General features: G+C 49.8%; 7 protein-coding genes across 7 annotated transcripts; 3 read left to right on the top strand and 4 right to left on the bottom strand.

Moving 5' to 3' along the window:
- The first annotated feature begins 19 nt into the window (after positions 1 to 19).
- EDB91DRAFT_667487 (uncharacterized protein) lies at positions 20 to 1,304 on the top strand. The gene is made up of 3 exons (XM_041328037.1): positions 20 to 348; positions 405 to 596; positions 645 to 1,304. The coding sequence occupies exons 2-3, from the start codon at positions 432 to 434 to the stop codon at positions 1,200 to 1,202; spliced, it is 723 nt and encodes a 240-aa protein (XP_041174008.1). The 5' UTR covers positions 20 to 348; positions 405 to 431; the 3' UTR covers positions 1,203 to 1,304.
- A 652-nt stretch (positions 1,305 to 1,956) lies between these two features.
- On the top strand, positions 1,957 to 2,561 carry EDB91DRAFT_1205944 (uncharacterized protein). Its single transcript, XM_041320701.1, has one exon. The coding sequence runs from the start codon at positions 2,070 to 2,072 to the stop codon at positions 2,526 to 2,528; it is 459 nt and encodes a 152-aa protein (XP_041174007.1). The 5' UTR covers positions 1,957 to 2,069; the 3' UTR covers positions 2,529 to 2,561.
- A 409-nt stretch (positions 2,562 to 2,970) lies between these two features.
- EDB91DRAFT_1338303 (uncharacterized protein) lies at positions 2,971 to 3,896 on the bottom strand (the record flags this gene model as incomplete). The annotated part of the gene is made up of 7 exons (XM_041325616.1): positions 2,971 to 3,119; positions 3,274 to 3,379; positions 3,411 to 3,465; positions 3,519 to 3,676; positions 3,732 to 3,736; positions 3,790 to 3,845; positions 3,871 to 3,896. 7 exons carry the CDS (start codon positions 3,894 to 3,896, stop codon positions 2,971 to 2,973), a joined length of 555 nt encoding a protein of 184 aa, XP_041174006.1.
- A 1,436-nt stretch (positions 3,897 to 5,332) lies between these two features.
- Positions 5,333 to 8,176, top strand: EDB91DRAFT_667312 (uncharacterized protein). Its single transcript, XM_041328036.1, has 14 exons — positions 5,333 to 5,443; positions 5,575 to 5,863; positions 5,918 to 5,974; positions 6,021 to 6,099; positions 6,154 to 6,439; positions 6,491 to 6,515; positions 6,622 to 6,710; positions 6,763 to 6,846; positions 6,900 to 6,944; positions 7,002 to 7,022; positions 7,076 to 7,332; positions 7,392 to 7,577; positions 7,629 to 7,720; positions 7,776 to 8,176. The coding sequence occupies exons 2-14, from the start codon at positions 5,706 to 5,708 to the stop codon at positions 7,975 to 7,977; spliced, it is 1,581 nt and encodes a 526-aa protein (XP_041174005.1). The 5' UTR covers positions 5,333 to 5,443; positions 5,575 to 5,705; the 3' UTR covers positions 7,978 to 8,176.
- Positions 8,177 to 9,054: 878 nt separating this feature from the next.
- Positions 9,055 to 10,093, bottom strand: EDB91DRAFT_666358 (uncharacterized protein). Its single transcript, XM_041328032.1, has 4 exons — positions 9,801 to 10,093; positions 9,355 to 9,749; positions 9,240 to 9,297; positions 9,055 to 9,181 (listed from the first exon to the last, which is right to left on the bottom strand). The coding sequence occupies exons 1-2, from the start codon at positions 9,850 to 9,852 to the stop codon at positions 9,442 to 9,444; spliced, it is 360 nt and encodes a 119-aa protein (XP_041174004.1). The 5' UTR covers positions 9,853 to 10,093; the 3' UTR covers positions 9,055 to 9,181; positions 9,240 to 9,297; positions 9,355 to 9,441.
- A 1,522-nt stretch (positions 10,094 to 11,615) lies between these two features.
- On the bottom strand, positions 11,616 to 16,469 carry EDB91DRAFT_666783 (uncharacterized protein). Its single transcript, XM_041328035.1, has 4 exons — positions 16,112 to 16,469; positions 14,817 to 16,062; positions 11,681 to 14,006; positions 11,616 to 11,624 (listed from the first exon to the last, which is right to left on the bottom strand). Exons 2-3 carry the CDS (start codon positions 16,027 to 16,029, stop codon positions 11,944 to 11,946), a joined length of 3,276 nt encoding a protein of 1,091 aa, XP_041174003.1. The 5' UTR covers positions 16,030 to 16,062; positions 16,112 to 16,469; the 3' UTR covers positions 11,616 to 11,624; positions 11,681 to 11,943.
- EDB91DRAFT_666621 (uncharacterized protein) lies at positions 16,178 to 17,329 on the bottom strand. The gene is made up of 5 exons (XM_041328034.1): positions 17,244 to 17,329; positions 16,855 to 17,187; positions 16,675 to 16,797; positions 16,475 to 16,625; positions 16,178 to 16,424 (listed from the first exon to the last, which is right to left on the bottom strand). Exons 2-5 carry the CDS (start codon positions 17,045 to 17,047, stop codon positions 16,277 to 16,279), a joined length of 615 nt encoding a protein of 204 aa, XP_041174002.1. The 5' UTR covers positions 17,048 to 17,187; positions 17,244 to 17,329; the 3' UTR covers positions 16,178 to 16,276.
- Between the last annotated feature and the right edge of the window lie 1,175 nt (positions 17,330 to 18,504).

The raw sequence follows: 18,504 nt of genomic DNA, 5'->3' as shown, positions 1-18,504 counted from the left end.
TGCATGCATCTTTATCGGGGCTGCACTATGCTATGGGCAGGGGCCCGCGATGGCCGATGATCAAGAGCAGCATGATGCATGAGACATGTATTCGGACCCAGAGTATACGTCTATAGGCAGAACATCTCCAAGCAGCGCCAACAACAAAACACACGTTCCTTCTTCTCGCTGAAGCTGAGTGAACGTACTTTGCCTATTAATACTGAAGGGACCTGTTGACAGTTGAGTTATTACGGGTCAGGAGCGCGCTCAAAGGAAGCTTGACAACCTCGTCAATTCCTGCCGACCGCTTATGCAGAACAAATGACTGCCCCTACCAGACCGCTGAATTAAATTTATCGCCTGGGAGTACGGGTATTCTCACCTGGAGTCAATGTTCAGGTATTTAACATGACCCATCGCAGGCTCCAAAGACAGTCCACCAGTTCAGCATGAGTCTATTGAAGATCCCCTTTCTCGTAGCTTCCGCCGTCGGCGTCCAAATTTCGTTGACTTCTTCTTCTCGACCACCGTCATCTGAAGAGAAGGTGGTGCCCACCAAGTTCGAATCGTTCCTCAGATGGGTTCTGGCACTTCGCGGTCTAGAGTTTATGAAGGTGTGTTGTTCTTATACAATCTGTATGGATCTGTTGACAATATAACAGATCGCCGTATGGGCAGCATCGTCTGCTGAAGTGGCCAATATTCTTGCCATGAATATAGCTCCCTCGCAGTTTCCGGAGGGCATCTATGGTGCTAGAATTTTGCAGCTTCTGCGCTCCGTTCACCCCACGCCAGTCACCCCCGTCTTCCTTGCCAGCAGTCTTGCTGTCACAATTGGGGGCGCGTTGAGGCTTTATTGTGTGTTGACGCTAGGAAAGCTTTGGAGCTTCCAACTTAGCGTCAGAAATGAGCACAAACTTGTGACAAGTGGGCCGTACTCTGTCGTTCGCCACCCAAGCTACACTGGCCTCCTTCTCCAATCCGTCGGGATCATCGCCATGTACGGAAGCCCGGAGTCGTGGATGAGGCAGTCTGGGATTCTACAAGTGCCTTTTGTTAAAGTACTAGCGGCGATTACCTTCTTTTTATTTACAGTAAGTGTTTGGATTGCCATCAGCCGACCTTCGGTGGAGGACAAGATGCTCCAACATGCTCTGGGAGAAGAATGGGAGAATTGGGCGAAGAAGGTGAAATATCGTTTACTTCCTGGTGTTTATTGATTACATCTAAGTATACTGGGCGTTCTGCAGTGTACTAGTTTACTTCTTGTACAATGTACCACATGACAGGTATTGATTATATGTTGTACATCACAGTTACTCACTGTGCACTTGTTATCAATTACGAAACAGACTCAGAACCGTTTGCTTTCGCCTTGTTGTACTTGTACTGAATAAGAGTGCGGAACGGCGAGCAGACACCTGTGGGCTAGCTATACTATTTAATACTAGTATGTTGGTGTGTCGAGCGCACGCCGCAGAGCCCCGATCGCGAGGCTGACCAGCTGAGTAAGTATTTGATGCATAGTACATGATTTTGAAAGCACTGGATGGTTGAACACCCTCAAATTGAAGGGAAGTTTGACAGACCCTGTCCGAGTCAATCCCCCAGACCGCTTAAGTATGTAGAACAAGACAGTGGACACGCCACAAGAAACATGTTTCAGATTTATCGCCCGGAAACATGCGCTGTCTCGCCTGTAGTGTCAAAGTCCAGGTATTTAACGTGACCCATCGCAGGTTCAAAAATCAGTTCAGCGGTGCACCATGAGTCTATTGAAAATCCCCTTCATCGTAGCTTCGGCCATTGGTATCCACATTTCTTTGACTTCTCCTTCTCGGTCACCGTCATCCGAAGAGAAGGTAGCTTCCCTCGGTGTTCGAATCTTTCGCAAAATGGGTTCTGGAACTTCACGGTGTAGATTTAATAAAGGTGTGTTGTTTCTATACTCTGGTTGTTGTCTATGGAATCGTGGTCAATATCACAGATCAGCGCATGGACAGCATCGTCTGCTGAAGTGGTCAGCATCATTGCCACGCATATAGATCCCCTCGCAGATTCCAGAGGTAATATATGGCGCCAGAGCTATGCAGCTTGTGCGCGCTCTTCACCCCACGCCAATTACCCCCGCTTTCCTTGCCGGCAGTCTTGCTGTCACGATTGGCGGAGTGTTGAGGCTTTATTGCATATCGACGTTAGGAAAGTTTTGGAGCTTCCAACTCAGCATCAGAAACAAGCACAGACTTGTGACCAGTGGACCGTACTCGGTCGTCCGCCACCCAAGCTACACTGGTCTCCTTCTCCAATATATTGGGATCATCATCATGTACGGAAACCAAGGGTCCTGGATGAGGCAGTCTGGGATTCTACAAGTGCCTTCCATTGAAGCATTAGCAGCGATTAGCTTCTTCTTGTGTACTGTAGGCGCTTGGGCTTCCATCAGCCGACCGTCAGTGGAGGACGAGATGCTCCAGCGTGCTCTGGGAGAAGAATGGGAGACTTGGGCGAGGAGGGTCAGATACCGATTGCTTCCCGGGATTTATTAATGACATACATACTCTCATAGCGCTCTTTGCGGGCTTGTTGTCTTCGCGTACCATACAACAGGAATTCGTGTTCCATTGAGTTGATTGTATGTTGTGCGTCACACACCGAAACCGTCATGGTGGTTACCCTTGGCAGGTAATTTTCGTCGAAGAATTCAACTTATTTCTGTTATCAATTCACCAGCATCGCTCTGAAGCAGCATAAAAGGCAGACTGACTTCGGTTGCTTTCCCCTGGTCGTACATCAAATACATTGCGAAGAGCGCAACCAAATGGCGGGAAAATACTCGTGGGCGTAGTGCTGATAAGCATATCATATGCAAGCCCGAGACCCGGGGGGAAGCACGGCCAAAATAAGACGAAATCAAGGACGAGAGGGCAGGGGACTAACTAATTCAACGAACCACACAGATGTTTCACTAGCCTATAATGAGGGGGACTGCTACCCCCCTGCGGTGCATAGGACTCCGAACAGAGTCTGGGCAGCCAGATGGAGGTCCTGCCAAAGAAGTCCTCGCATAGTGCAATCACCGGCAAGAAATTCAGCGAGAAGGGAAGACTCTTGGGGGAGGGGTTCAGTGGGGGAGAAATCTGAGAGTCAGAAAAGGAGCAGCCGATAAATAGCAAAGCACCCAAGCGTGGCGACCACTGGAACAGTCTCGATAAACGAAAAAAACTATGTTCGGTTGTCAAAATTAAATCGGTGGGTCATTCAGTCACAATCGACTTTGTGCAAGAGACATACCTGCGAAGGCATGTGTTTCCTCAGTGGGAACTTCCCTAAGGTGATTCACGTTGGTGTTGTTTCCAACAAGCATGATGGGAATATTCGGGTCTACGTCATCCCGGAGCTTTTTCGACCACCGCGTTACATTGACGTACGTGGCATGTTTGGCGATGTCCTAGCAAGAGCCCACCGACGGCACCACGGTAGTACCTGCGAAAACGTAAGCCTAAACGATGCACAACGACCGGAGGGCGATTGCGTACGCAGAGGTGATGGCACGGTAACGCTCTTGGCCTGCAGTACCCCATATCTGTGCCTTCACCATCTTGGCATCAACATTGATCAAGCGGATCTCGAACCCGACACCAATAGTAGATTTAGACTCCAGGCTTGAACTCGTCGCCAGTGAACCGCGAGATAACTGGGAAATTTATGTGAGCGTCTACGCGTCCCTTGGTAAGTACACCATTCCTTACGATTTCTGTAGGCTACCGTGAGCTAGAAAGCGACAAACGGGGCATGAAACATGCTTACGATTTGCCAATCCCAGTGCCACAATTATGATGGGGTAATTGTAAGCACTGTGGAAACTATTGAACGAGTTGGATAACGGACCTTGAAGAGATATCATATTCGGCCATGTCGAGTTGTTGGGAGCGTTGAGTGATCAGTGAGGGGTCAATTTGATGGATAGAACGAAAAGAACGCGTAAGGATGGTTTGGAAAGCTGACTTGCCCTTTGAGGTGTCCAGCGCTGAAGTCTCATACCTGCGAAGGACTTTGCCTCCTCAGTGGGAACTGCCCTAGTAAGGTAATTCAAGTCGGGTTTCAAGCACGATCGGAATGTTTGAGTCTACGTGAACCCAGAGCTTCTTCAACGTCCCGCTGTTAACGTATATCGCACGTTTGGCAATGTCGTACACCAAAAAAGTACCAACAGCACTAGCATAATGCAGTGACATACTGGGGTGTCACGAACACAGAATACGACCCCCGATGACTGACAGGTGGTATGAGAAGACGTACCTGTGAATTAAAATATGATATCAGTGTTGGATGGATGTAGCTGCATGAACGGACTCCATAAACGCGAATACACCCCTTTTAGGATTCTGGGGCGAGGTTCCGTCCACTATTTGGAGAAATCAAAGTCATACTGAATACTTTACGCTGATTCAAAAGAGGGGGGAAACAGAGAACGACGGTATGGCATCGGCCTACGATGCGATGACAATAGTTGATTGCTCTGCAGCATGTTATGGAAAGATTGAGACTACGAAGCTGGAGCACTGCGCCGCAATGCTTCGCGTGCGGCTTCCCTCTTCGCAGCCTGCGGTGTTCACATCCACTCAAATCACGCTCAACCTTTTCCTTCCTCGCGCGTTGCCTCCGCTGGTTCAAGTGGCTCCAATCTTCCCCAACACCTACGTCAGCTGCCGTGAGTAGAGGCAGTCCTAGTAATTCTGACTTCGAGAGAAGGCGAGGGCTTAGGTGGTGGAGGGGGTGTCGTCGTCCTCTACAACCAAGTATTTCGTGGTGCGGCGAGTAATACAGCCTGCTCCTTCCGCGCAGCTTTGGTCACCGTCTTGGAGCTGATGTTCAATTTCCGCTTGCGAAAGCGTTCGCTTAGTGCAGAATTTCTCAACCTCCTTCGAATTCACTAAGTCCAGGAGCACCACTCTCTTCAAATATCTGCATTATAAAACCAAATGCGTTGACTAAGACTCATATCGGTGTCAACTCACTGTAGGGACTGTACAGGGTGCTCTGGATGGGGCGGTCGCGTAGAGGGCTGCCCTGTGAATGCACGATAGTGGGATGTTGTTTTTTCGGCACGTTGTACTCTGGCAACTCGTCTGAGATGAATTGGATCCCTGTCTGCTTCATGGCAAAATTGTAGATGTCCTTGGTCGACAACGGCGTTGTGGATGAGACAAGGGTGTTGTGCACGAGCTCATACGCAGAAGGCAAGCAATGTCGCGGCCATAGTTTTTGGCGGAATGAGGGAATGACGGCCTTGACGTTGTCCTCAAGTTGCGAAGTGACAGAGTTATGGAGGTCGGCAAAACCCGCCTGGACTGCACGCAAAGGGGTGTACGACGTACGTACTACGCTCAACTTCAGCAGACGCACGACGACTAAATATGTCGAGCACGAGGCTAATTCGAAAGCTCTTGAAACGTCTATGGCAAGTGTTGACGGCACTCACAACTTCATCTACCCAGCGGTTGCGCATTCTCGTGTCTTGCTTTCAGCGCTTTGTCGCCAACATTCACATTTTACCTGGACACAATACTGACTCAAGGTCCTCCACTGCAGACTCACGATGTGCTAGGGCTTCCTGTGCACAGGCTAACTTGCCATTGCCGCTGTACAACCGACAAATAGCTTCGGCGAGTGCAGCAAGCAGCACTCAATATGTGGTGTCATCTTCAATACCTCCGTGTGTCATGCCTGTTCCATGCATTCCCAAGCGACACGACCCGCTCCAGACTTCTTCGCTCGCAAATCTCGGTAACACAATCTCTTCCAATGCCCCCGGCATCACTCCCCATTTTGTGCCATTCGCTGCGAATGATGTTTCACGATACGATAATCGTCCTCTTGTGTACGTACAGCACTCGATCTTAATTGTGGATGGTGTTGAGGAGTCGCTCTCCAGAGATAATTCTCGCAAGTGTGATAGAATTCCAGCGTTCATGAGGAAATTCCCCAACGAGTGAGTGAATCAGGTCATATTTAAATGGGGATGACAAACTGCGCAGATCATATTCATGGTTGAATGGTGATTGGCAGTCATGTATACATCCCGAAGGCGCGCTGTATTTTTATAACGACCGCAGAGTAAGCATTCGATCACGAAGGTCATACGTGTATTGACTGGACACATTATCGTAGAAAACATTCACTGAAGCGAACATGGACGAAACTACGTTCTGCTTGATCGACGGATACGTAGATGGACTATACGACCTAGCACGCGCAGAATCAGTGAACCTCCAAATCGATGACATCGAGCTCGTTGTGCAGTTATGGCCGGCTGAACCCGAGGATGAACAAGTGTCCTGTCAATATTACTTTGTTGACCACGCTTTTCGAACTCTCTTTTGGCTTCACGACCACGATCAAGCGACAGTGAACATTTTTAGCGGGCTCCAAGCCGTCGCTGATCCGAGCCACATTCGTGCGTCGTGCTGAATTTATGACGACGCTGACGATACGAACTAGCCAGTAGGATATGCCCTGGAGTCTGAGTACTGGTATGTCACTTACAATTGTACGAGTTTCAGTCACTTCTCGCCAGTCTCGTTTTGACTCGAATGTGGTTCCAGATGCTGTATGATCATCATCGCCTGAGACGAGCAGGACGCACTGCGAACGCTACCCGAACCACCAGATGGATCGAGTCAAGCTTCTCAAGGAACTGAGGGAGGTCGTCATGCATGCGAGTGCAGGTACTTGTCGCATGTCAATAATCCTCAATTTTTTGTGAACGCGACATTCTAGAGATCATCACTTCGGATATGTCGTTGTCGCCGTTTGACGCCGATGAACTCTCCAGAATCCTGGAGCTGATCAACCATCTTAAAGGTACGAAAGTTCCCTTTCGATCCGCTCACCTAGCACAATCTAAAGTATTACAGAGAATGCCGAGGAAAATGATTTCCCTCATTCAACTTGTATCATCGGTAAGCACGGCCTATACCCATGGTTCAATATTATAAGAGTCATCATTTTACCAACAGCGAGGTTCATGCATTACTTCTGTATGTTCTTCATTCCGATGCCGTAGCTCGTGGCTCATTTTTTGGGGGGGAAGATAGAGCCAAGTTTTTCAACTTCTGTGGTCTACCCTGTGCTCGTCTCGATGCCGACAGATCTGTGTACAAGGAGGATGCTGCCGTGCGTCCACTGACCAGCAGCCTTTCTTTGGCTCTCGATGCCATGCTTTTTTGGGCTCCGCAAGCGCACTTGAAAGATATTCGAAGGGTGTGGGTTGACGAGTGCATCAACACGCCGCGGTGGAAAGACTTTAACAGTAAACTCATGGCGGAATGGACTGGGATCACGATCTACGTGCGTATAGTCAAGTCAGCAGCCCGCTTCGTAATTTGATTTGTTTTTGTTCTTACCAGTCTACCGTCATGTTGGCCGTAGATGTGAGTTTTCTTGCAGTGCCGAACGTAAACATCAGCCAGTCGCAATCGATCGGGATCGTTTCTACCTACCTTTCGATTATTTTCATCACCGGCTCGTTGATCGCCTCAGTCCTGCTCGCGCGTCAGAACCAGAGATATGGTTTTGAATCAGCCGACAAAGCGGCAAGTCATCATCATTACGTCCATTGCTGCCACGCTAACTAGTCTACTTAGGCTGAATTCCTCTCAAATTTGACGGGCACATTTTTTGGAGTGAAAGCCCTCGCAACGGTTCACAGTCTGCCATACGCAATGCTTATGTGGGGGTAGGTGGATCGATACTCTTTAATCAGGACTAATGGTCACCTTATTCTTGACCAGGATGATCTACTTTGCAATTGCCCTTCTGTACAACGTGTTCAAATCTACGACGACGGCCATGCTAGCATCAGTTGCCAGCGGGTGTGTGGTCGTCACCATGTTCATATTGTGGTTCATCTGGGCTGCGAGAGAGGTTCATGTTTTCAGGCGACTGGCTAAGCTCATTCTTTCTTCCGTGTTTGTGAAAGATACCCAACCTTAGCACTTTGGGATTTTATCACCGTCAACTTTCCATACAATGGTGTTGGCAGAAGGCTTAAGATACACTGAATCTGTTATCTCCTTAGCACTACATTTCGAGGGAGTATCTTAGTTATTACGCTCTTCGATGTGCAAGCACTAGCTAGATCAAACATATATCGAGGACAAGATCATGATGTGCATGTTTCTCATCTGTAAACTCAGAAGATTGTAATTCGTAACTCGGTGCACTACGTTTTCATCATTGATTTCTCCTTTTGATCACAATTCAGCAAAAGACATGGACAAGGATCTGTCGTGACTCCTGCGAGCCCTGATCAGCACGTACCGTACGTGATAGTGTGCAATGAGGAAACGTATAATTGGAAGGGACTTCCCACCACGCTTGTAGTACTCGCCAGCAGCATATAACGGCAAGAAGAACTCGGGCACCATCATTTTCTGGGTCTTGTCGTGCAAATCTGCGCAGGTTGCCAACTACAACTTCAGAGTCATTCTCGCACTATATGTCGACAGCAGGCAAAACTGCCGCGTGGACTGGTCGCGTGCCAGGATTAGATATCATGTATTAATTATGCGAATGCCCTGCGACGCGAGAGGGAAACCCACAAAGTGCTGCATCAAGCACGGCGGATTCATCGGCATGTGATGCGATCTCCACTGAACTATGGTAGATTCGGGCGCCAAGAAATGTAGAACAGGATGCTTACTCGCCAACAACGGCTTAGCCACAGTTGACATTGCGTCGCAGTTGGCACTGAGGATAGCCTTAAAGCCTCTATGTACCTCCTTCCAAAGTTTAGTCATACTACGCTTTTCCTTGCGGATATCCCCTCCGGTTTTTTGGGATAAAACTATCTGACAAAATATCCTGCAATCTCGAGCCTAGTGCTATTCTGCACGCGGTGCACAATGCGCTGGCAATTACTGTGCTCCCGTGGGCACAGAATATTCCCTACTGTGTCGCAGATGACGGGGGTGTGAGGGGAGGACGGATCTGTGAATTGAATCAAAACTGAACAGGACACATGAGAACGAGCTCGATAAACGCGAACGAACGAAGGCTAAGCTACATGGGATCAACCGCCAGCGCCACCAGATCTGTCAGCATGCGCTCAATGATGTGGCGGCGTGCACACACACAAACGGAAGACAAGGTGGAAACAAAACAATGCCCCGAGCCTCGCTGGCGATCCTCCAGATCACTGCGCAAAACAACAACCGGTGAGAAATCCAACCCAGCACGATCCGCAATGTACTCACCCGTTTACTATTCTGTATTCTCCAGAATAGTCAATCCATAGCCTCCCAAACGCCAACTCTAAAAAGTAAAGCGCCAGTCAATTTCAGGCATATATCACACTCCAAACCGACTCACTCGTCAAGCTTCAAGCTTCAAAACGCTCCAGACATCCAAACTCGTAATCCTCTGCGGTTTATTCTCCATCTCCGTATCCTGGTTCTCCTAAAACTGTCTCCGCGAGCTCTCCCTCCCTTGATCCCATCCTTCATAGTCATGTCTTATCTCTATTGCTGAGAGAATTTCAAGGGAGTCTTGGGACCGAATCTGTTTTGTATTCATAATTTGACAGTCGTTGTTACACCTCAATTTGAGGGCATGGTGAACGAGAAGAGAATGTACCCAAGATTCCCCAGCCCTTGCCGGGCCTCTCTCGGTCTCTTGCACATCGATGACATGTGCTACGGCGTGACAGCCGTCGTAGTATCTGTGGCAGATAGACCGGATACTTGATGGGAGCGATATTGTTCCCGCTGCATGTCAGGTTTAGCGAGAGTCTGACCAAAAGGCTGGGCGAAACGCACTGTTCTGCTCAATAGTCGGTCCGATGTTGGAGTTCAATCCAGGGAATCTCATTATACAGACAAGCTCAACCGATCGCGTACGTACGCGGTGGTGTGCACGCCTATGCGAGGTAAAATCGTTGGGGGATGCAGCGCAGCAAGCAAGGGATGCAGTAGCAGCACCTGGGGCAAATTGATGAGGAATGACATGTATGAGCTAACGTAGGTCCTCGCGAGAACATGGTTTGATTCAGGTAATGATGATGGGGAGTGGAGGTACATTGCGGAGAGGAGAGGATAAGATTTTGGCCCCTGAATGAGAGCCACCGTACCGTGCGGAATGTGGGGTCCTGGTAAATTGGGATGGGATAGTCCATGGTGTGCCTGACTTGCAGGATTGCCAATGCTGTGAGACGAAGGCCATTGGTGAGGAGGACATGGAGGAATGTGGACACCAAAGAGGCTGACTCTGAAAGGAATATAATGGAAGCGAATGAATAGAGAGGGACGCAAAGAATATGAGCAAGGCTGAAGAATGCGCTAGAGAGGAGTATTTCAGGTAATGGAAAGGGGAATGATGCTGGGTATGACGATGGGGAACTTGGTATAGGCCAGGCCAAGTCGGGAAGTAGCGCAAGGACGGTGAAGATCACTACCGCGAACAATGGCACAAAAGCATTCAACAAGACGACACGAGAGTAGGAGCCTAGGAAAGGTTACAAGAAGGGTATTTTGGCGTACGGATAGGATGAAGGAGTTGAAGCGCTGTAGGTAATGGCATGATGTGAAGACTACCAGGCCATAAAGAGGTCCAAGCAAAAAGGTAGATGTAGATATACGCACGATGAAATTTGAAAGTCTGTCGACCTCTTGTAGCTCCTCAGGCCTCTTCCAGCTTATTATAATCAACTTCTCCACGTTTCGGGCGCTCGTCCTCCAATTGACTCTCAGGGCGAATGCTACGTAGGCCATGGCCAGGCCAAGTTAGAAAAAGTGTTAGAATCGGCAAGTGCCGAGACATTACTTTTGACGAGATTCTATTTCCTCTGAGGACAAGCTCTCCCTAAGAACTGTATTTCGCTGTATTGGCGCATGGCTGAGAGCAACTTACTGCGTTGTAATACCCATCTCCCAGAAGATTAGACCCTGGTACCGGTACTTCTCATTCGTTCTTTTCTTCCTACACGATCAACACCTTGCTGGCAGGTCCATCTCTAATCGCAAACACACACACCACTCCGCCATCGCACCGTCCGAGTCCCGTCTCAATGACTTAGCTCGTTGTGCGTCGTGAGAAGCTCCTACCTCGCTGCCTGGTGACACGAATCATCATCGGCTGTCCATCCAAACCTATGATGGATGACATACTGGAGTACATTTCCACGCTTAGTTGAAGCCGTATTATATATGTGGTGAGTTGACAGTGTAGCAGTGTCACTGACGCTGCTAAGCATCTACCAGACAGTACGTGGTTGTCTTGCGAATCCTCGAAGTCATCCCCTTCCGCCCTGCCGCACATGAGGCCCACAGGAATGCTATGTACGCGGATATGCTGGTCAATCATGAGTCGCACAATTCAGAGACACAATTATCAACTCCTTCACAATTATGTCTTGTCCCTGCGTTGTGCGATAACAGATCTGTTCGAACCAATGATATAGTTTGAACCTCAGTCTTACCTACACGTTAGGAGCAGTCACCTTGGGGTCTGAGTCAACACACTGGGAAATGCAATTTAAATAGAAGTCGAGAGTAGGCGTAATACATATCGGCGAGTTATACAGTCCTATAGTCTGGAATATCATTCATTGGCCACAACTGGCGCGCAGTCATAGTAGTTGGATGCTACATGTGAAGTCGTCAGATCGTCTCAAGAAAGTCACGGTAGAGTAAGGACGCACGAAATTGATCATATGCCAATGTGCATGAACACGATGCGCTGGTCCAAGGGCAAGTCTTTCAACGACTGGACTGCTTTGTGCAGCGCTCGCGCAGCTCGTTTTGAATTCATCTTTCCGTCTCCGCAAAACTCCTTGTAGAATGCCTCGACTAAGCGTTGCACCGTGCTGTCATCAACATTCCAAAATGTACCAATCACACTCTTCACCCCAGAAAATTGTAAGCCAGCGGCCAAGTGAATCTACTTCGTCAGGAGTTCTGAAAGTCACCGACTGCGGTCTGACAAGCAGAAAGAAATGCAAATTCGTGCCGAGATAGATCCGCTGTGGCTGATATCTTGAAGTTGAAGTGGTTCGTCGCGCATGAGAAATGCTGACTTGAAGGGTTCCACCGAGTTTTGTGTCCCGTGACAGGCAAAATGGACCCAATGATTATCTCGCAATGTGAGCAGAGCGGTTGATTTCGTTGAGTCAGCGCTCGTGACTTTAGGTAAAGGAAATGGTTGGGGAAGGGGGTAGGAGGCTCTGCACCAAGTCCAGTTCCGACTCGACACATTCCAAAGGATGTTTATGTTCTGGTGGGTGGTTCTGACCGATGGCAGCGAAGGACACGAGGAGAGACTTGTCACGACGTTTGCGAGCCTTGATGAGCGCAGTAAGGGATGGAGTGTATGAAGAAACATATAGCTGCGAAAGCTGACTTTCCACCGCCCTTGTATTCGCCAGCGGCGTGCAAAGGCAGGAAGTTGAAGAGTGAAGGTTGGGCACCACCAGATTCGCGACCCTCGCTCTGCAACTCCGGCTAGATTTTCAACCACAGGGTTCACTACCTCGACCCACAGCTGTCTCAAAGTTTCCACCAGCTTTGCTTGTGTCTCCTGCTCGTTTCTCACCGTCCGTTGGAGTGCGATCACTAATTGCACCAATTTTTCTACAGTGATAGCAAGTCCTACAGTGATAGGAGGGTCCTGGTGTGAGACGATGATTGCATCGCAAAACGACTTGCTTGCGATGAGAATGATGATGGGGCCATCACGAGCAGCATCTTGAAGTTCGGAGAACAAGGGGGCGAGTAGGAAGCGGTCGAAGCCCTCGATCTTACGGATGTCATCCAGAGCTGTATTCCAGTTCTCCACTCCACGTCTGTACCTCGTAGCTTCTGCTTCTACGTCAACTCTTGACATCCCTTCTGGATGATTCGAGGGAGGTCGATCAAGAACAGAGCTGAGGTCTCGGAATTTCTTCATCAATGCCTCTGCATGAACACCACGATCCTGGAGGCTGTCAAGAGGCGTGCGGAATCGCGCCATCTGGGTCCATATGAGAGTTCTGCCTTGTTCCAGCAACTCTACAGCACGGCACACATCGCCACGACGAAGAGCGCATGATGCGGCATTAACTGCGAGCGTGCTTGGGAACTCCTTCATGATACGATGACGTGATGACACCGAAGCTGTTGCAGACATGAAAGCATCCAGAAGTTGGATGGAAGTTGCACGAGCCTCGAGGTCGGTGCCATGTGAATGTTGATCAGCATGGCGAACCCAGCTTAGACTTGTGCGCAGGCGGGCTAGCAAACCACCAGAGACAGAATTTGCTGCTACCTTGAGATGATGCATGGCGGTATTCAGATCCTCGGTGTGTTCACCAAGGCCTGATTGATAGGCCAGCAGATATACAGCGGCTAGTGACCGACGGACTCCTAGTTGTCGAGGATCATGTTGCGTTAAGAGAGTCAATGCACAGCGGAGATTCTGTAGTGACTCCTGGAGGTCTTGGTCATTGCGTCGGTGCTCGTAGCGGATGGAGAGTTCACCTGCCAGGTTATTCAATGACATGAACCGATGTGTGTGACCGACCGGGCACAAAGCCAGCGCTTCCCTGTGAAGCACGATAGCCTGATCCAAGTCTTGGTCATTGCCTCGGTGCTTGAAGCGGGTGGAGAGTTCAATTGCAAGGCTATTCAATGACATGTACCGATGTTTGTGGCCGACCGGGTACAAAGCCAGCGCTTCCTTGAGAAGTACAATAGGCTCATCCAAGTCTTGGTCATTGCCTCGGTGCTCCTTGAAGCGGGTGGACAGTCGAGCCGCAAGGTGAATCAATGACACGGACCGATCTGCGTGACCGACCGGGCACAAAGCCAGCGCCTCCCTGAGAAGCATGATAGCCTCATCCAAGTCTTGGTCATTGCCTCGGTGCTCGAAGCGGGGCGAGAGTTGACTTGCAAGGCTATTCAATGACGCAGACCGATTTGTGTGACCGACCGGGCACAAAGCCAGCGCTTCCCTGTTCAGCACAATAGCCTCATCCAAGTCTTGGTCATTGCCTCGGTGCTGGAAGCGGGTGGAGAGTTTATTTGCAAGGCTATTCAATGACATGGACCGATTGATGTGCCCAATCGGGCGCAAAGCCAGCGCTTCACTGTTCAGCACGATAGCCTCATCCCAAGTCTTGGTCATTGCCTCGGTGCTCGAAGCGGGTGGAGAGTTCATTTGCAAGGTCGTTCAATGCCCCGGACCGATCCACGTGACCGACTGGGCGCAAAGCCAGCGCTTCCCTGTTCAGCACATAGCCTGATCCAAGTCTTGGTCATTGCCTCGGTGCTGGAAGCGGGTGGAGAGTTCAATTGCAAGGTTATTCAATGACGAGGACCGACTCATGTGCCCATCTGGGCGCAAAGCCAGTGCTTCCCTGTTCAGCACGATAGCCTCATCCAAGTCCTGGTCCTTGCCTCGGTGCTGGAAGCGGATGAAGAGTTGATTTGCAAGGTTATCCAATGACAAGGACCGATGTGTGTGTGACCGACCGGGCACAAAGCCAGCGCTTCTCTCTGAAGCACGATAGCCTGATCCAAGTCTTGGTCATTGCCTCGGTGCTGGAAGCGGGTGGAGAGTTTATTTGCAAGGCTATTCAATGACATGGACCGATTGATGTGCCCAATTGGGCGCAAAGCCAGCGCTTCACTGTTCAGCACGATAGCCTGATCCAAGTCTTGGTCATTGCCTCGGTGCTGGAAGCGGGTGGAGAGTTCAATTGCAAGGTTATTCAATGACGAGGACCGACTCATGTGCCCATCGGGCGCAAAGCCAGCGCTTCCCGGTTCAGCACGATAGCCTCATCCAAGTCATGGTCTTGCCTCGGTGCTGGAAGCGGATGAAGAGTTGATTTGCAAGGTTATCCGATGACAAGGACCGATGTGTGTGACCGACCGGGCACAAAGCCAGCGCTTCCCTCTGAAGCACGATAGCCAGATCCAAGTCTTGGTCATTGCCTCGGTGCTGGAAGCGGATGGAGAGTTGATTTGCAAGGTTATTCAATGACCCGTACCGATATTTGTGACCGACCGGGCACAAAGCCAGCGCTTCCCTGTGATGCACGATAGCCTCATCCAAGCCCTGGACACTGCCTCGGTGCTTGAAGCGGGTGGATAGTGCATTTGCAAGGTTATTCAATGCCCAGAACTTCGCGTCACCGACCGGGTGCAAAGCCAGCGCTTCCCTGTTCAGCATGATCCCATCATCCAAGTCTTGGTCATTGCCTTGGAGCTCGAAGCGGGTGGAGAGTTGATTTACAAGGTTATTCAATGCCTCGTACCGATCTGTGTGACCAATCGGGTGCAAAGCCAGTGCTTCCCTCTCAAACGCAATGGCCTTGTCGAGGTCTTGACTATTGCCTCGACGGTTGAAGCGGGTGGCCAGCATTAGACCGACATTACACAGCAATTGCCCTCGCTGATCATTCGCTGTGCTGTAGTATCCTAGCGCATCATAATGAAGGGATATCACTTCATCCACGGCATGGAGGTCATCTGTGCGCAAACACAACTCTGCTCGACGAGCAAGTTCACTTGGGGACCACGGAAGCATGGATGCAATGGGCCCCTCCGCCCCAAGTGTATTTGCATCAGTGCTTCTGACCAAAGCAGAGGTTTCGATTGAAAGCAGAGCTGCTCTGGATACGTGGCTATCGGCAAGGGAGACATTTCCAACTTCATTCAGTAACTCTTTAGCCGCATCAGCATCCGCTTGAAATCCCCGTTTCGCGAAACGAGACAGCAGAGCGATGGCAAGATGGAGTTGGGTGAGAGGTCGGTCTGGATGACCTGTGGGACGCATATCAAGCGCATCTTGAAAAAGAGAGATGGGGATGTCGAGGTCGAGGTAGGTTCCATTTACCTGGCAACTGACGAACTTCGCAGTAGCTAGGTTGGACAGTGTCGCAGGGCGGTAAGGATGATCAACGGGACAGAGATCAGAGGCGCATTCGAAGTGCTTTATAGCTTGATCGAGATCCCTATGGTCTTGCGTCCTTTTGTAGCGCGCAAGAATACAATGTCCCGCATTCGTCATGAGTTCCAATTTGTATGTGTCGTATGATGTCGACTGCATACTATGAGTTCTCAGGATATGCAGAATGCTTTGATCTACTCACAGGAGCAATCGGGACAACAGCCGGGGCGTCGTCTTCATAAGAAACTCGCTGCTCCACAGTGGCAAACAGCGAAGTACATGAGGATACGACATCGCCCGCCTTGGGCTGAAAGTCGAAAGCTGGGTTGTCCTGTCAACATCCGACAGGCGCGATTCATGACAGAAGTTACGGACGACGTGAATTTTCACTGCGTTCTACTAATTCCCCTACAGAGACCTCGAATCTGCGGAGGCGTTCTCCATGACCGAGCATGGGGCTCAATTCAAATGAGGCATACACAGCAACCCGAACTTTAGAAGACGGCTCGGATGGTCTAGAATCTTTTTAATGCCTGCAGGAAAGACGGGAAGAAGGACAACTTACAGAAGTATGTTTTCGTTCCATTCGATCACAACCTGGTCTACGTGTACAGGTTTGTTACTTGTCTGCCATGTAGTACCATTAGCCTCTACTGTCACGTAGAAGCCAGCGGGGATTCGTCGAAGACCAAGAGTGAGATCAGCCGCGAGAATGCCTTGGGAAAGGTCATCAATACGTGCTGAATGGAGATACATAGGACATACTAGTAATGACGACTTGTTGTATTCCACTGACGTGGGTATCTCCCGGGTCCTGGGGGTGTTCTGGGTGGCTTAGCTCCTCTCCCATGGGCAGAGGGCAATCATCGTGAGGATCAGGCACAAAACCTGACATTTAGCTGATAAACTAACGCTTGAGAGTAAGATGTGTTAGAGGTCACGAACCGCTGCAGTGCCCGTAAAGTGCTTGATGGATTATAAAGGAGGAAACCACAGCATGCACGTGGCACCCAGCGATGTGCAGCGCTCGGATGTATTGGAATATTCTGGAGCTGGAATCAACGGACAGAAGCGGGCTCGTAGTATATGCAGCCGCCCATAAGTAGATTGATTCATGGGCATCAGATTTGAACGGCATGGGCGCGTTGTAGGGCGCGACTCATTCAAATGAAACGAGTAGGGTGCGAGGCTCATGGCACGCAGGGCATTCTACGCTTTCGAACATTTCAAGGCACCGCATGAATGCCACTGGCCTCAGGTCTCAACCCCATTCCATTGCTGTCGGACGTAAGTTACTAAGTATGTCATGCAAGAACTCGCAGAAAAGAACTCACCATTTGCCATCAGAAGTAGCAGCCTCGACACCGCCCCTAGACAATATATCGGGACCCCATAGACTCAAAAATGGTGTGAAGGCTGTTCTGCAGCATGACCAGCGAGATGTTGGAATTCATGTCTTCAACACTCAAGACCTCTACAGAGTTATTTACCAAGTCGCGAAGAATGTCACTCTTGGTTTCATCCTCATTCTCCACCTGGCTCATGAGTATCTTGGATCAAGTACTTCATAACGCGGAACAACAATGAGGGGGTGATAATGTGCGTTGGTGAAGGGACCCCACATGCTGTGGTATGTCGCATGGCGACCTTCCAGCCGAACTCTATGCACTGGCATGCATTGTGAAGGTCCACCCGATATCCGTGTGTTTATCACGTCACAGATACTCGCCCGAAGACTGATTGGTCACCCTCAAGTCATGGTTATCACCACTCGGATCGCTGGAAACATTCAAAGGATCGTCAAACATCGAGCGAGGTTCCTTTCGTGATATCGTCGAACGTTGGTTCGGAATCCTCGGATCATCCCAGGGCAACGAAAAGAATTCAGGTATGCTGGGCATCTGTGTGTATGATATCGTCAGTAACTGCCACCTATGAAATGAATCATTGGCGCTGACCCGGTGAGTGACACTGCGCAGAAGGAGTTGAAGAACTGCACGATAGCTCCGCCCATGCGTTCCACTTGCATCGACTCAGGAATAGCATCATGGGATCAGTGATAGGCTGTGGCTAAGTTTGAACCACGTAGCCTACAGCAAGTACAGACTGAACTATTAACTTCTGCGGGGGAGTATACAATTATGATACGAACGTTTGATGATAAGAGGAGAACTGAAGTAATCGATAAAACAAATTGGGTCAGAACAACACGTGGGAGCCGCGTTCGTCGGAGGCTGTACTGGCATGCGGCTGCCGGCACCACGTCCCTCAGGCTAGCACTACTCCGCTCTCCCCAACCTGCTGCCTACACCCACACTCTTCCTAGTTTGCCGTGGTTGGCCGAGTGAGAGTATAGACACCCCAATGTTCTGCAACATCGTATGTAACTGCATGGTTAATGGGTGGCCCAAAGTTCAACAGACCAGCGGAATGCAAACATGATGCGGGGGAATTAACGACGGAAGGGACTGGTGCAGCGGCAGATGGTAGAGATTCGAGCTGATCTTGATCCTTCCCTACTGAAGATAGCAATCGATGAAATCGGCAATCTGACTGCTGAGATGGCTACATTGTACTTGTCATTACATTTGCTGG

The sequence above is a fragment of the Suillus paluster genome (genome assembly GCF_016628075.1).
Source record: "Suillus paluster strain FC165 chromosome Unknown EDB91scaffold_57, whole genome shotgun sequence".
NCBI classification, from domain to species: Eukaryota; Fungi; Basidiomycota; class Agaricomycetes; order Boletales; family Suillaceae; genus Suillus; species Suillus paluster.
Note: the sequence above shows the minus strand (reverse complement) of the source record. Positions and strands in the feature narration are given on the sequence as shown.